The sequence below is a fragment of the Nomia melanderi genome, chromosome 14, assembly GCF_051020985.1.
Source record: "Nomia melanderi isolate GNS246 chromosome 14, iyNomMela1, whole genome shotgun sequence".
Classification (NCBI taxonomy): Eukaryota; Metazoa; Arthropoda; class Insecta; order Hymenoptera; family Halictidae; genus Nomia; species Nomia melanderi.
Window position 1 is genome coordinate 2,201,471 of NC_135012.1, and position 12,468 is coordinate 2,213,938.

Consider the following 12,468-nt stretch of genomic DNA (forward strand, 5'->3'; position numbering starts at 1 on the left):
AAGATCGTCCGTTCGAATACGCGAAATGACCTTTCCGCGAAAGCAGCGACGCGAATCGCGTTCGGGGAACGGGTCGAAAGAGGTTTCCAACGAGTTAGAATCAGCGAGATTTATCGAGCGATTCGGGGGAAGAACGGACGGGTCCGTTCGCGGAATCGCCGACGCCCGTGCTCGCATTTCGAAATACATGTCGAGGAGCAGCGTGTTCCCCCGTTGCGCGGCGTCGCCTCGAATTGGTTGCATCGACTCGATTCGGGGACCACGGCCGGCGAACGTCAAACGGAGGTAACACGCGCGAGCCACCGCTTTTATCGTATCTGGATACAATGCGTATTTCGGGCTCGCGCATTACTATTTCCGTGCGGCGTCCGGCTATTCTCGGTGCCGACTTCGACACGCTACACGCTCTCGCCCATGCGATTCTACGCGCATGAGGCGAGCGTTACCAACGTGCCGCGGGAAATGGGCTTCTATTTGCGATCCACACCCACCGTTTGGAATTCGTTTTGTCGTGTTAGAATAGAACGGCACTTCATACAGCGGGCTGAGATTGCGATCGAGCGCGACCCTTTTCATGAGGGTGGCACTCGGCAAACGTTTCGTGACGGCTGGTCATTGGAGACCAGAAGTTCATTTCCATGAACGAAATTATTGGACATTGTGCTTAAAGATCATAGGGGAGGAAATGGAAGAGTGGTTACAATCGTAGAAACGGGGGATTGGAGGTTTCAATGAACTAAATATACAATAACCTAAAGGTTTGTAAGAGAAGGAAGGAAAAGAATGATTATCGTCGGTTAAGTTTGATTCTGTGATGATACGTTTGTTGCTATGGTTTGCTTAAATATTTCGATGAACTCGATTACGGAACAGTGTGTTAGAGGATCGTAGAAGGAAAGGAATGACTGTAGTCGACTGCGGAGGCGAGAGGGAGACCGTGAATTCATAATCGATGGAGAAGAAAAGAGGAAGAATGTCCAGCCACTGGTCGACTAGTCGCAGGGGATCATCATCGATCCTTCGGTCCAACGGCCCGACGTCTATTTTCATACGGCTAGCCTATTTATATGCACGTACAATGTTCCACTTCTATCGGCCGATGAGAACACCGACTAACCATGCACCGTTGCGTTGCATCGAATGCACCGGAGCGAGGATATTTTAATATCGCATCGAAACGTTCGATTTCCTCCTCCGATCAAACGATTCCGTTCAATCGGCATTTGTATCGTCAACGTTCTCCACGTTTGATAACTTTCGCACGGACCTTCGCGCGATTCGACGGTCGTTATTATGATAAAATATGCGCTCACCGAATCACTGGTTACTCTTCGGTGTCGTCCACATTGTCCTCGGATTTGAACTCTACGGGAAATCTGAACGCTTGCCACATACGTTCGAATTCTTTTAAGAACGGCTCGACCAGCGGGCTCTGATTGGTCACAAGGATGTTTTCGAAGTTTCCGAAGAACGCGGACATTGTCCAATTTGTGCTGCCAGTGATCAAAATGTCCTCGTCCACTATCACGAACTTGTGATGCATCAGGACTTCAGGATTCTGCATTCTGACCTCGATCCCTGGAACATTTGCGCTAGGAGGACGAGGTGATCTATGCAAAGTTTACCATCGACCGGTGACGATCGTTAATGACGTACCATTATTATGAAACAGACCTGTCCGCGCTGCGTCATTGCTGGCCATGTGATGATCCATTATTATTCTCACGTGTACGCCACGTTTGTGTGCTTCCACGAAGGCCAATGACAATCCGTGACAAGTCAAAACGTACATGCAGACGTCTAGTCTCCTCTCGGCTTTTTTAATGTAACTTTCCAGACGTCTGGAAAAGATCATAGAACCATCGTTAATTTTTTTTCAACAATCAACTATCCTTAGAATCCTTTTATCTGATCGGAGCTTTGGGTATAATGTCCATGATCTGTGAAGAAGATGTATGAAAACTGAATTAATAGGAACAAAGGATGAAAATGATGGAATTTGAACAGAAAAGTGCCCAGGGCCCAGAAACATTATAATAAGGTCCTATCTATTAGTACAAGGGGAATTTCCCTTGCCCAAAAAGTTTGATTTAATGTACAGTTGAAGAATCACTGTTCAGTGATGAATTTTACCTTAAATAACGGACAGGGCAATCCACTTTGTGGCATGTATATTGACCATCAGCATGATCTCGACAATGACCAGACTCTTTGGAGAAAAACATGACCTCCGCAATGTTTTGTTTCGGTACGATTGCATTACGCGTATGGTATTTCCGCGAACCATGGAACTTTTTGCATAGTTGCCAAATAATCTCCGTGGCGAGTACCACTCCTCCGATTAGGAAAAATGTTTTTCTTTTCATCGCTGGAAAGCAGATATCTGTGATTACAAAAGTGAAATAAGGTAAGTTAAATTTTTAATTACAACTATACAAACCATTCATAAAAAAGAAAACATCTTTAAATAGCGGTTTCAATACACTGCTACCATCTTGCTTTATCCACATGAAACAAAACAGTGGCAGCGCAGACTTAAGGTATGTACAGACTGTTCGTACAATGTATGGATCTGTCTACTGTTCTGAAATACCGACAAAAATGCCGCGATGCGTTAGCAGACTACCTGAATCGTACAGTCAACTACTGCACTATATAAGATTGCATATAACAATATTTACGTTTGCGACTTAATAAACACTACATTGTCATGAAGTTTTATTGAATTCCATCATTTAAGTTACCGCTAATCATACGACAGAGAGCAAAAATGAAGTATACAGCTAATCCGATTCTTGCTAACAAACCTAAACTCTTGTGTTACCGATAACGTCGAGCGCGATAGCAAAATGGTATCAGGGTATTGAGACCCCTGAAGCTCCAGCAAAATTCCCATTAACTGCAACGTCTGTAAGTACGTATCTTAAGTATGTGGTGGCGGTACACGTGCATAGCAAATAGTAAACAAAAAGAAATCGATCGTTGCTTTTTAATACATCAATTAATACGTGCATTTAAATCTTTAGAATTGACAATTATTGTGTATATTAACATATTCAAAATTCAGTTATTTTGTGTAGATGAATTATAACCTATGATCGATTTTTGACAATTAAATATTTCATGTCTAACGTTGAAACGTGATAAACAAACATGTAGTATTGATAGATATACCTGTTATTATGTAGAAATATTTAAATTTTCTGTCGGGAAAGAAAAAGAAGCGGAGCAAACTTAACACTTGAACCAACTTTGCCGCTCAACACTAAGTTGATCCCCTCGCGCTAGTAACTCGAAAACAGTGTTCCCCCACTACTTGTACTCGAGGATCTACTTGAGACTGTGTATGTGAACAGTTCTGTGTAGTGTTCAATCAAATAGGTAATAGTAGTATGGAAAGGGTAATTTCTCGGCAGGGGAGTGTTACTAGAGTGTCCATAAGCACTGACTTGTCTTCAAAGGCTGACAATTTAGTGACATTAAACACCACACATTTAGTAGAATTTACTAGAAATATTCAAACAAATTTTAATAGATAATCATTCCAACAGAGGGCGCTGGAAATTGTGTAACATATGTGTATCATCATTACGTATTATAGTCTTCTGTATATATGAATTCAGTTTGTTTACCATGTGGACTATTGACACGTGATGATTACTTCATCGAGAGTTTATTTATTATTTTTATATCATTAAAAGGAAATTCATCATAGCACAAACAAAATGCCGAAAGTTCGTGCACAGAAACAATCCCGTGTGCACAAAGATGTTCAGAAGCAGGGTATGAAACATTTTGAATAATACATTAAATAATATCTATATTAAAAATTAAGTATATATTAGTTTAAGAATCGTTTTGCAAAAATTAAAATTGTGTATTAAATTATAAAAATAAATGGATATTATCAAGTATGATATGACTATATTTATTTATATTAGGTATTATGTTTAATACGGATATTGGCCAACACATATTGAAAAATCCACTAATAATTCAAAGTATGGTTGAGAAATCTGCTGTTAGACCAACAGATGTTGTATTAGAAATTGGTCCTGGTACTGGTAACATGACAATGAAACTATTGGAGAAATCCAAAAAAGTTATAGCATGCGAATTGGATACAAGAATGGTAGCTGAATTACAGAAACGTGTACAAGGTACACCGTACCAAGCTAAACTACAAATCCAAATAGGGGATGTTTTAAAGACAGAATTACCATTTTTTGATTTGTGTGTTGCTAATATACCATACAAAATATCATCTCCTTTGGTGTTTAAGCTACTTTTGCATAGACCATTGTTCAGGTAATTTCTAACATGCAAAAAGCAGAACAAATACAACTTGAACTGCACATTATTTTCCACAGATGTGCCGTCCTTATGTTTCAAAGAGAATTTGCTGAACGTTTAGTGGCAAAACCAGGAGACAAATTATATTGTCGTTTAAGTATAAATACTCAGTTGTTGGCAAGGGTAGACATGCTTATGAAAGTAGGAAAGAATAATTTTAGGCCACCACCAAAAGTAGAATCAAATGTTGTTAGGATAGAACCACGCAATCCACCACCCCCTATTAATTATCAAGAGTGGGATGGTTTGACACGAATTGCATTTGTCAGAAAAAACAAAACTCTTTCTGCAGCATTTAAACAGACTACAGTATTAACAATGCTGGAGAAAAATTATAAACTTCATTGCAGTCTTAATAATAAGGTAATTAATGTTCTAGAATGAATAAAGGCAATTGTTTTATTTAATTGTTTAAAAATTCTTTCTTTTTATATAATATTTAGACAGCAGTAGAAGGATTTAATATTAAGGAAATGGTAAGCATGATTTTGCAAAAGGCAAATGCCGAAAATAAACGTGCTAGAACTATGGACATAGATGATTTTATCAGGTATAACAACTATTGTACTTATATTGGATCATCGTGATGTATGCTGAATTTCATAATATAATTTTTATTTTAGCCTTTTACACGCATTCAATGCAGAGGGAGTGCATTTTACATAATTCAAAATTTGAATCATGTAAACAAAAATGTAAATTATATATTAGCAAAACACATACTGTATTAATAAAGAAAAAGAAAGAATAAATTTTTTTTAAAAAAGGAAAAAAACTTATGATTTAAGTTTCATATTATTCACAGAAATATCTAACAATTTCAGAAAGAAGGGAAAATCAGTATTACCTGTTACAAACCAGTTATTTTATGATTTACGTATAACATGTATAATATACATATAACATTTCTAGGTTTACCTACTTTACAAAAAATCATGTTTGTATAAACATTTTAATTAAATTATTTGTTTATAAGATACACGTATATTTACAAACATTCTTTGGGAATTAAGATCGTAAAGAAATATACCCAAGTTTATTGTACATTGATGAAGATAATAGTGAGATAATCATATAATCGGAGATTCATCACTTATGTAGAATGTGCATTGTCTTTTGACACGCATTATCCAGAGCTATAGCGTTTTATCTGGGTACCTTTTCCATCCAATCGATTTACATTGAAGAATTATAAACAGGGAAAACTACCAGTGTTGGAACTTTTGTACAATTTTCATATATTCGTTTTATAACAGAAGTGGAAGCCATTTTCGTTTCAAAAGGCAAAGGAATGAAACAGTATGAATGCATGTTTTGTATAATATAGTACTTTCTTTTATCTATAAAGTTCTCTTATTTTCTCATAAAGAATGTTGCTACTAAATTGCAAATAACTGTTACATCATGCTTCATCGTTGTTTACAGGTTATGCACGCGCAGTTGTTTAGAAAAGTATCAGTATAAATCTTCAATTCAAGGATTATTCATTATATCATATAATCTTTCTCCATTTTGGAATTCACGATTAAATGCATTCTCCTGATACCATTAATTTCGATTGGGCGTTACCCTGAGATCTTCTATGGCTTCTAAGGTCTCTGAAAAGCTGCTTTCTTTATTTTTATTTGTTTGAATCATTCTTTAAATCGGAATGTTTCAATGACGCGTACATATGAATTTTTAAACAGGATGTCGTCGAGTCAATCGTGATCGCATAGACGAGCTATACGTTCTACTATTAGACCGCTTCCTTTTTTTACTTTTGTGCCTGTCTTTGTGCTTCGACTTCCTTTTATGCGTGTATGATTTACTTGAATAATTGCTACACTGACTATGGGACCGGAAACGATCGTCATCAGACTCTGAAGTACTCAGAATTGCTGCTTTCGATTTTGTCTTTAATATTATCCGTTCCTTTCTCGATACATCCCTATTCGAATTGCTATCATCGTCGCTTCGGTCTCGCTGGGATTCTCGTCGCCAGGAACTGACTTTCTTCTGTTTCTGAGACGCATACGAGGAAGCGCTGCTACTTCTGGACATAGATTGTCGATCATCCTTATACCTTGGTTCTTTTCGATGAAGATCTTTTGTATCCAACACTTGTCTAGCCTTCCCTCTAGTTCTAGTTACTCTGACGCTTCTGACCGTATCAAACTCACTAGAGCTGGTGGTATATTCTCTTTTCGATCTTTTTAAGGTACGAGATTTAGTGTTACTTGCATCTTCTTCGGATTCGCTACCAAATGATTCGTCGCTGCTGAACGATTCGTCATCCAAATATCGATTTTCTTTTTTGATTAAGTCTTTACGAACACGTACGGTGCCTTTCGTAGAATATTGTGAAGTCCTTGATTTCTTATCATCTACTGTTTTTAACTCACTTTCATGGGAGCTGGAATCGCTACTGCTACTTATTCTTTTTTTTATCGTGCGTGAGGTCCTCTTTGTTCCCCTTTTCCTTGAGTCGCTTTCTCCAGAACTAGATATATTCCTTACACGGTTTCGAGTTCTTGTTTCACCTGAACGGTTGCGTCTTTTAGCGGTCGTGCTTCTCTTAGATTTCCTGGAGCGACTCTGATATTTCCTGCTTCTTCTACAAACATAATCGCTATCTGAATCGGAATCGCTTTCCGTGGACGATGAGGTAGAGCCTCTTTTCTTAATAGTGTGGGATGTACTAGGTTGAATTGAACTTTCTCCGTAAAAAGCAGATGTGGAAGACCTGTTGATATTATTGAAATACGATTAATTTTTAGAATCTATTTAAAAATTAAATAATGCGAAACAAAAATGTGTTTACTTACTGTGCATTTTCGTTCGATGCTTGAGAAACATTGACTTCTTCAGGATCTGAAGATACTAATTCTATGATTTCCGGCGTTCTTTCGTGGCGAGGTTTTACGTAACCAATTACTTCACAATCATTGTCCGACGAGGAGAAATCAGAGGAAATAGTTAGAACGTCCGGTACATTGTATGGAATATCCAATTGGAACATTTGTCCGACAGTACTAGGACCTAATTAATAAAAAAAATACTGTAAACTGTATTCTAAATTTTTGTGCCTAAAGTTTTATAAAAATATTAATATTTACCAGGTACACTTATTGCATGGGGTCCTGCACTTGGCGTTACAGTATTCGTTCTGAGATCTATTGCTTCATCCAGAACTCGGACGTCCGAATCATCAGAACTAATACTGCTGCTGCTGGATGCAGGTGATACGACATTTGATACATACTCATTTGATAATCCTATAACAACGTGTTATTAGTTTGTAAAAAGTATAAAATATTATTTATAACAAAGTAGAATTATAATAAAATACCTTGCGGTAAATAGGTCACGGACTGATCATATCCAACTAGATCAAAGTTAGTCCTTGCGTAATTGAGTAGTTCATGTACAAAGTGATCTGTGAATGTTTCAAAATAAGGACGTACTATGTCTCGAAATTCGGGACTCCGAATGTCATACTGGCTAAGGGCACCCAATATAACTGTTAATACATATGCTACATGTGATGCATTGTTATTAAGTAGCACTTGTAATTCTCTATTTAACCAAGGTATGAGTCGATTCAGTTCCCTTGGCTCTCTCCTGTAGATGAACCATTGTTATAATATCCATATTGACCTTTTAGGAAAGCAAAGGAAAGAAATACTAACCGATAATAATCCGCACTACATTCACGAAACTGACCAAATACATCTGGTAATGCTGTAGCCCAAATTCCATGCCTATAAATGGTACGACGATAATCAGTTGGATTTGCTCTTCTACGTAAACGTTCTCCTATGGGAACTTGAGGTGCTATACTTGGCACTTGTGCTCTTCTTGCTACTTCTTCAGGATTAAGCACTACTTCATGTGGACGTCGATGGTGCCCTGTCATAGTTGTTCTAAGAGAAATTGAAATAATTTATGTAAGATTATATACATTATAAAATTATTTAGAATCATAGTTCTATAGAATACCTATAATGATGAATACGTTGATGTCCAATAACATCCACGGGATGCCCAAGATCATAATTAATATCCAAAGTTGCCAATTCTCTAGGCACATGGTACTGATCATAATCTTCTTCTGATCTAACATTGTGTATGATAGACTTAAAAGTTTGTTTACATAGTGGACATTCTTTTTTTATTTTTGACCATTGCAGGAGGCATGTAAAACAAAATTGATGAAGGCAGCTATCCGTAAATGACGTGTTCACCAGTTTGCCCAAACAAATACTACAATTTGGAGGAGGTGACACTGCACCGTCACTCCGATCACTACTATCAGGATTCTGCACAGGCGCTTCGGACTTTATGGGTTCTTCTGCTCCAGGAGCAGAATCTTTTACTTCTAATGGACCCTCCATTTTGACTTAATGTGTTTGCCCTTCCATTAAAAAAATCTGTCCTAAAACATATATAACATTGAACATTTATAACACTGTTAAACAGGTTCATAATTATAATGATTGTTAATTTTGCAGATTATTCAGAAGACTGGTGATCATTTTAAAATTCAATTAATTTAAACGAATAATATTTGATTCTATTTTATATAAAAATATCACGTGATACAACAATTTACTGCAGACGATTTGTATGCAAGAATATGTAATATATAATTTTCATGTAAACATTTAAATTCTTAGTGAAAATATTACTCTTTTTAAATACTTGTAATAAATTTGAGAAACAGAGTGACTTTAATGATCAGTATTTAATTCAGCATCTTTGAAAACTACAAATTGATATGAATAATAATATAAAGAAATGCAATAACCAGGTAAATTTGATGAGTGAAACTACTGCAATAAAGCGTAACAATGCCTTTTAAAAAGGTCTTTCGGGCAGCGTCAATGAAATAATATTCGGCTCAAATATGACGCAAAACAAAAATAATGCTATTTACGTTTTCGTTGGGATCGATCTGTCACAATCGTGGAATAACAGTAACTGAACAGGACAAACGTTCTTGCACCTGATACGATAAAAGAAATAAAGATAAAGCTTGGTTTCCTGTTTTCTTTTCTTCACAATAGAAAAAAAGATAAGATACATCACATGGAGCATAAAGAAGGCGTCATAAAGCTGTTTGATAATCGGTATGTTTCCATTTTATTCAACTTGTTATTGATTATCGATGTCACTATTTTTTCGCATAAATCATGCAGTTTGATGGACATGATACGTTACCTTCGAGATACTTCAAGGAGAGCTTGATAGCTGGCTTCAATAAGTTAAAGAATTAATGTCTCGGCGAAGCTATCTTTTTCGAGAACGAGTAGTCTTATAAAAGTCCATGATCACAAAGCGGAAACTGGCGTAGCATAATACCATGAGTGAGACAGATACCCAACGAAGGTGAGACTGATTGTCAGTGATGCCTCGCACGAAAGTCCCTAAATTTTAACAGAACTGATTGCTCGTTCAGATTACAGATGGATCTGATGTAAGTTCAGGAGCGCACTACCTTTTACAGTCTATGGTAGAGGTGTGATTATCATACATATTATAATTGAAGGAAATGGAAAGAATAATAGGCATATTAAATACAAAAATAAATGCAAATAATAAGCACCAAGATGTTGTACAAAAATTTAAATCATTATCAACGGATGAGAAAAGGGTTACATTCATGCTTAACCTTATGTTAGAGTATGGTGTAGTTCCACAGTCATATTCTGATACCAAAAATCCCAAGGAATCAGAGAAATTCAGAGAACTAGGTAACAAGGAATTTGTTTCTGACCCATTGACAAATACCTCTTGTACAAAAGCTTTAAAATTATACACTAAGAGTATAGCTTACGCACCATGCTTATCAGAGCAGCTTGCTCTAGCATATGCCAATAGGTCTGCAGTTTTGTTTAAATTACATAAGTATGAAGAATGTATTAAAGATATAGATAGAGCTTTATCATTATCATACCCTGATCGTTTAAGAATCAAAGTTTATATAAGAAAAGTAGAATGTTTGGAGGTTTTGAAGTCTTCGAATATAGAAAATACCATCAAAGAGACAGAACAATGGTTACAAAAAATGTCTTTTGAAGACACTAATTACAAGAAATTAAATGATAAACTTTCATTTCTGAAAAAGACTTTAGGATCACGTAACTTTGAGACACAAGATATTATAAAATGTGAAACTAAATATCTCTTGCCTAAAATAGATACTTATAATACTGAGATTCCATGTGCTTCAAGTGCAATAAGTTTGAAATACAATGATCAATATGGCAGACACATTGTGGCTGCCCGCAATATAAATCCTGGAGAAGTAATTTGTATAGAAAAACCTTATTCCTTACTATTAAGTATTGAAAAAACATATACTCATTGTTCAAACTGCTTAGAAGTATGCTGGGCGAACATACCTTGTAATAACTGTACTTATGCCATGTATTGTTCAGAAGAATGTAAGGCTGTAGATTGGAAGAAATATCATGACATTGAATGCTTAGTAGTTCCATCCATGTTAAAACTAAATTTAAAAGATCTGGATTTATTTGTTTTAAGATTAGCTATACAAGCTGTGAGAGAAAGCAGTATACAGGATTTAAGAAAAGAATTGGAAGATGTTGAAAATGAGAAGGGTAAATATATTAGAGTACATTGTTATACATGTTTCTATGCTAAGAAGAATATCTCTATCTGTTTTCCACAAGCTAAAAAAGTGATAGTAGCAAGAAAAGAAATATTTGATTCAAAGACATTTGCAATATTATTTTCTACAGTAATTATAAATGTTCCTATTAAAAAACAACAATATTGATGCTCAAAACTTTCAGATCTACGTAGAAAAGGCTTTTCTAAGAATGGGATTTTCGAAAGTAATCAGTACAGAAGTATATTGAGTCTTGTAACCAATAGTGAAAAACGTACGGTAGATGATTTATTTAGAAAATCTTTAGACGCTTGTTTCACTTTATACTTTTTGGCAACATGCACTGACATGTTTGGAAGCCCATTACAGAAAGATCTGTCTGTATTGATGAAAAATCCTGATGTCCTATTTGTGGGAAGTCTCATATTGAGACATCAACAGGTGATTCCTAGTAATATGCATACGGTATGTTGTAACTTAATAACTACTTATTCTCTTGTTAATAGAAAACTCAAAATTGAATAGTGTACTTGTATAGTTCACAGAGGAATATGGACTGGACACTATTACACGTGGTATTGCAGCTTTGCCATTTTGCAGTTTGTTTAATCACAGTTGCTCTTTAAATGTAATGAGACTTTCAAGGAGTAAAGATCTAATTATTTATGTACTATGTCCCATTAAACAAGGTGAACAGGTATATAATAACATTGTTAAATAATTATATAAAAGTTATATTATTATAAAGTTACCAATATCAATTCTTCCCTTTAAGATATTTGATAATTATGGTGACTGTCATGAACTCAATTCAAAAGTAGAAAGGCAAAGAGCACTTTCAGAGAGATATTTCTTTGACTGTAATTGTGTAGCATGCCAAGAAGATTGGCCACTGTATTATAATATGAAACCGTATGCGGTAAGTCACTCAATAATTAAGTAGTCAGTAAGATTTTATCAGTTTAATAAATTTTATTCTTTGTATGTTTGGCCATAGAGTTTTGTTAAAAACACCAAAGACTTGAGAAAACTTAATCAGACATTAAGGAAATTCAACACATATGTCGATATTGTTACCGAGGGAAATACAGCGGATAAACCTTATATTTTAAACGACTTATTGAAAATGATTAAAATTTTACATAAGTTAGTACCAACGCCCTGTCTGGAAATGCTCAATGTGAGAGAAACGTTGAAACAAGTGTATTGCTCACAAGGAAATATATTTGAAATTCCTAAACTGTAAATATACTCTTTTCTGTATATTTTATATTAATCGTGATTGTCAATTTGTAAGAAAAAATAAGTCTGATTTCTTAAATAACTTTTTCATGAGACTGCTGTTTACAATGTTAATGCAACAATTAACATATTATAAGTAGATTGCAGATGCTTATGGATTTTTTCATCATATGATATTATATGTATATATATATAATTATAAATAGATACTCATTTTACATAAATATATGTATGCTGTGGTATATTTATATATTTTT

The 12,468-nt window shown here is 35.4% G+C and overlaps 4 protein-coding genes across 13 annotated transcripts in view; 2 read left to right on the forward strand and 2 right to left on the reverse strand.

The window, feature by feature from the left end:
• zuc (Mitochondrial cardiolipin hydrolase zuc) overlaps positions 1-3,418 on the reverse strand; it is a 122,212-nt gene extending 118,794 nt beyond the window's left edge. For 2 of the 7 annotated variants that reach the window (XR_013000091.1, XM_031976756.2), the window contains exons 1-5: positions 3,175-3,417; positions 2,441-2,908; positions 2,134-2,368; positions 1,657-1,841; positions 1,314-1,578 (exon numbers count right to left, since the gene is read on the reverse strand). Coding sequence is in view for 6 of the 7 variants with exons in the window: in XM_031976756.2 (XP_031832616.1) it covers positions 1,325-1,578; positions 1,657-1,841; positions 2,134-2,368; positions 2,441-2,510 (744 nt within the window). In the remaining variant the exon portion in view is untranslated. Of the gene's footprint in view, positions 1-1,313; positions 1,579-1,656; positions 1,842-2,133; positions 2,384-2,440; positions 2,909-3,174 lie in introns of all 7 variants that reach the window. The other 5 variants (XM_076373920.1, XM_076373921.1, XM_031976757.2 and 2 more) reach the window with 4 other exon arrangements.
• A 133-nt stretch (positions 3,419-3,551) lies between these two features.
• On the forward strand, positions 3,552-5,139 carry LOC116426974 (putative dimethyladenosine transferase). Its single transcript, XM_031976752.2, has 5 exons — positions 3,552-3,783; positions 3,942-4,308; positions 4,371-4,716; positions 4,797-4,903; positions 4,977-5,139. The coding sequence occupies exons 1-5, from the start codon at positions 3,726-3,728 to the stop codon at positions 5,017-5,019; spliced, it is 921 nt and encodes a 306-aa protein (XP_031832612.1). The 5' UTR covers positions 3,552-3,725; the 3' UTR covers positions 5,020-5,139.
• A 64-nt stretch (positions 5,140-5,203) lies between these two features.
• On the reverse strand, positions 5,204-9,704 carry LOC116426965 (uncharacterized). Of its 4 annotated transcripts, XM_031976722.2 has the most exons (8): positions 9,556-9,700; positions 9,272-9,340; positions 8,335-8,770; positions 8,025-8,258; positions 7,685-7,956; positions 7,452-7,610; positions 7,161-7,374; positions 5,204-7,078 (listed from the first exon to the last, which is right to left on the reverse strand). In XM_031976722.2, exons 3-8 carry the CDS (start codon positions 8,727-8,729, stop codon positions 6,034-6,036), a joined length of 2,319 nt encoding a protein of 772 aa, XP_031832582.1. In that variant the 5' UTR covers positions 8,730-8,770; positions 9,272-9,340; positions 9,556-9,700; the 3' UTR covers positions 5,204-6,033. The 4 variants fall into 4 exon arrangements, with proteins under 4 accessions (XP_031832582.1, XP_031832581.1, XP_031832583.1 ...); XM_031976721.2 differs by lacking the exon at positions 9,272-9,340 and having other exon boundaries at positions 9,556-9,704; XM_031976723.2 differs by lacking the exon at positions 9,272-9,340 and having other exon boundaries at positions 8,335-8,765; positions 9,556-9,683.
• LOC116426968 (protein-lysine N-methyltransferase SMYD4) lies at positions 9,595-12,409 on the forward strand. The gene is made up of 6 exons (XM_031976731.2): positions 9,595-9,723; positions 9,794-10,958; positions 11,154-11,434; positions 11,508-11,666; positions 11,745-11,888; positions 11,967-12,409. The coding sequence occupies exons 2-6, from the start codon at positions 9,887-9,889 to the stop codon at positions 12,213-12,215; spliced, it is 1,905 nt and encodes a 634-aa protein (XP_031832591.1). The 5' UTR covers positions 9,595-9,723; positions 9,794-9,886; the 3' UTR covers positions 12,216-12,409.
• The last annotated feature ends 59 nt before the right edge of the window (positions 12,410-12,468 follow it).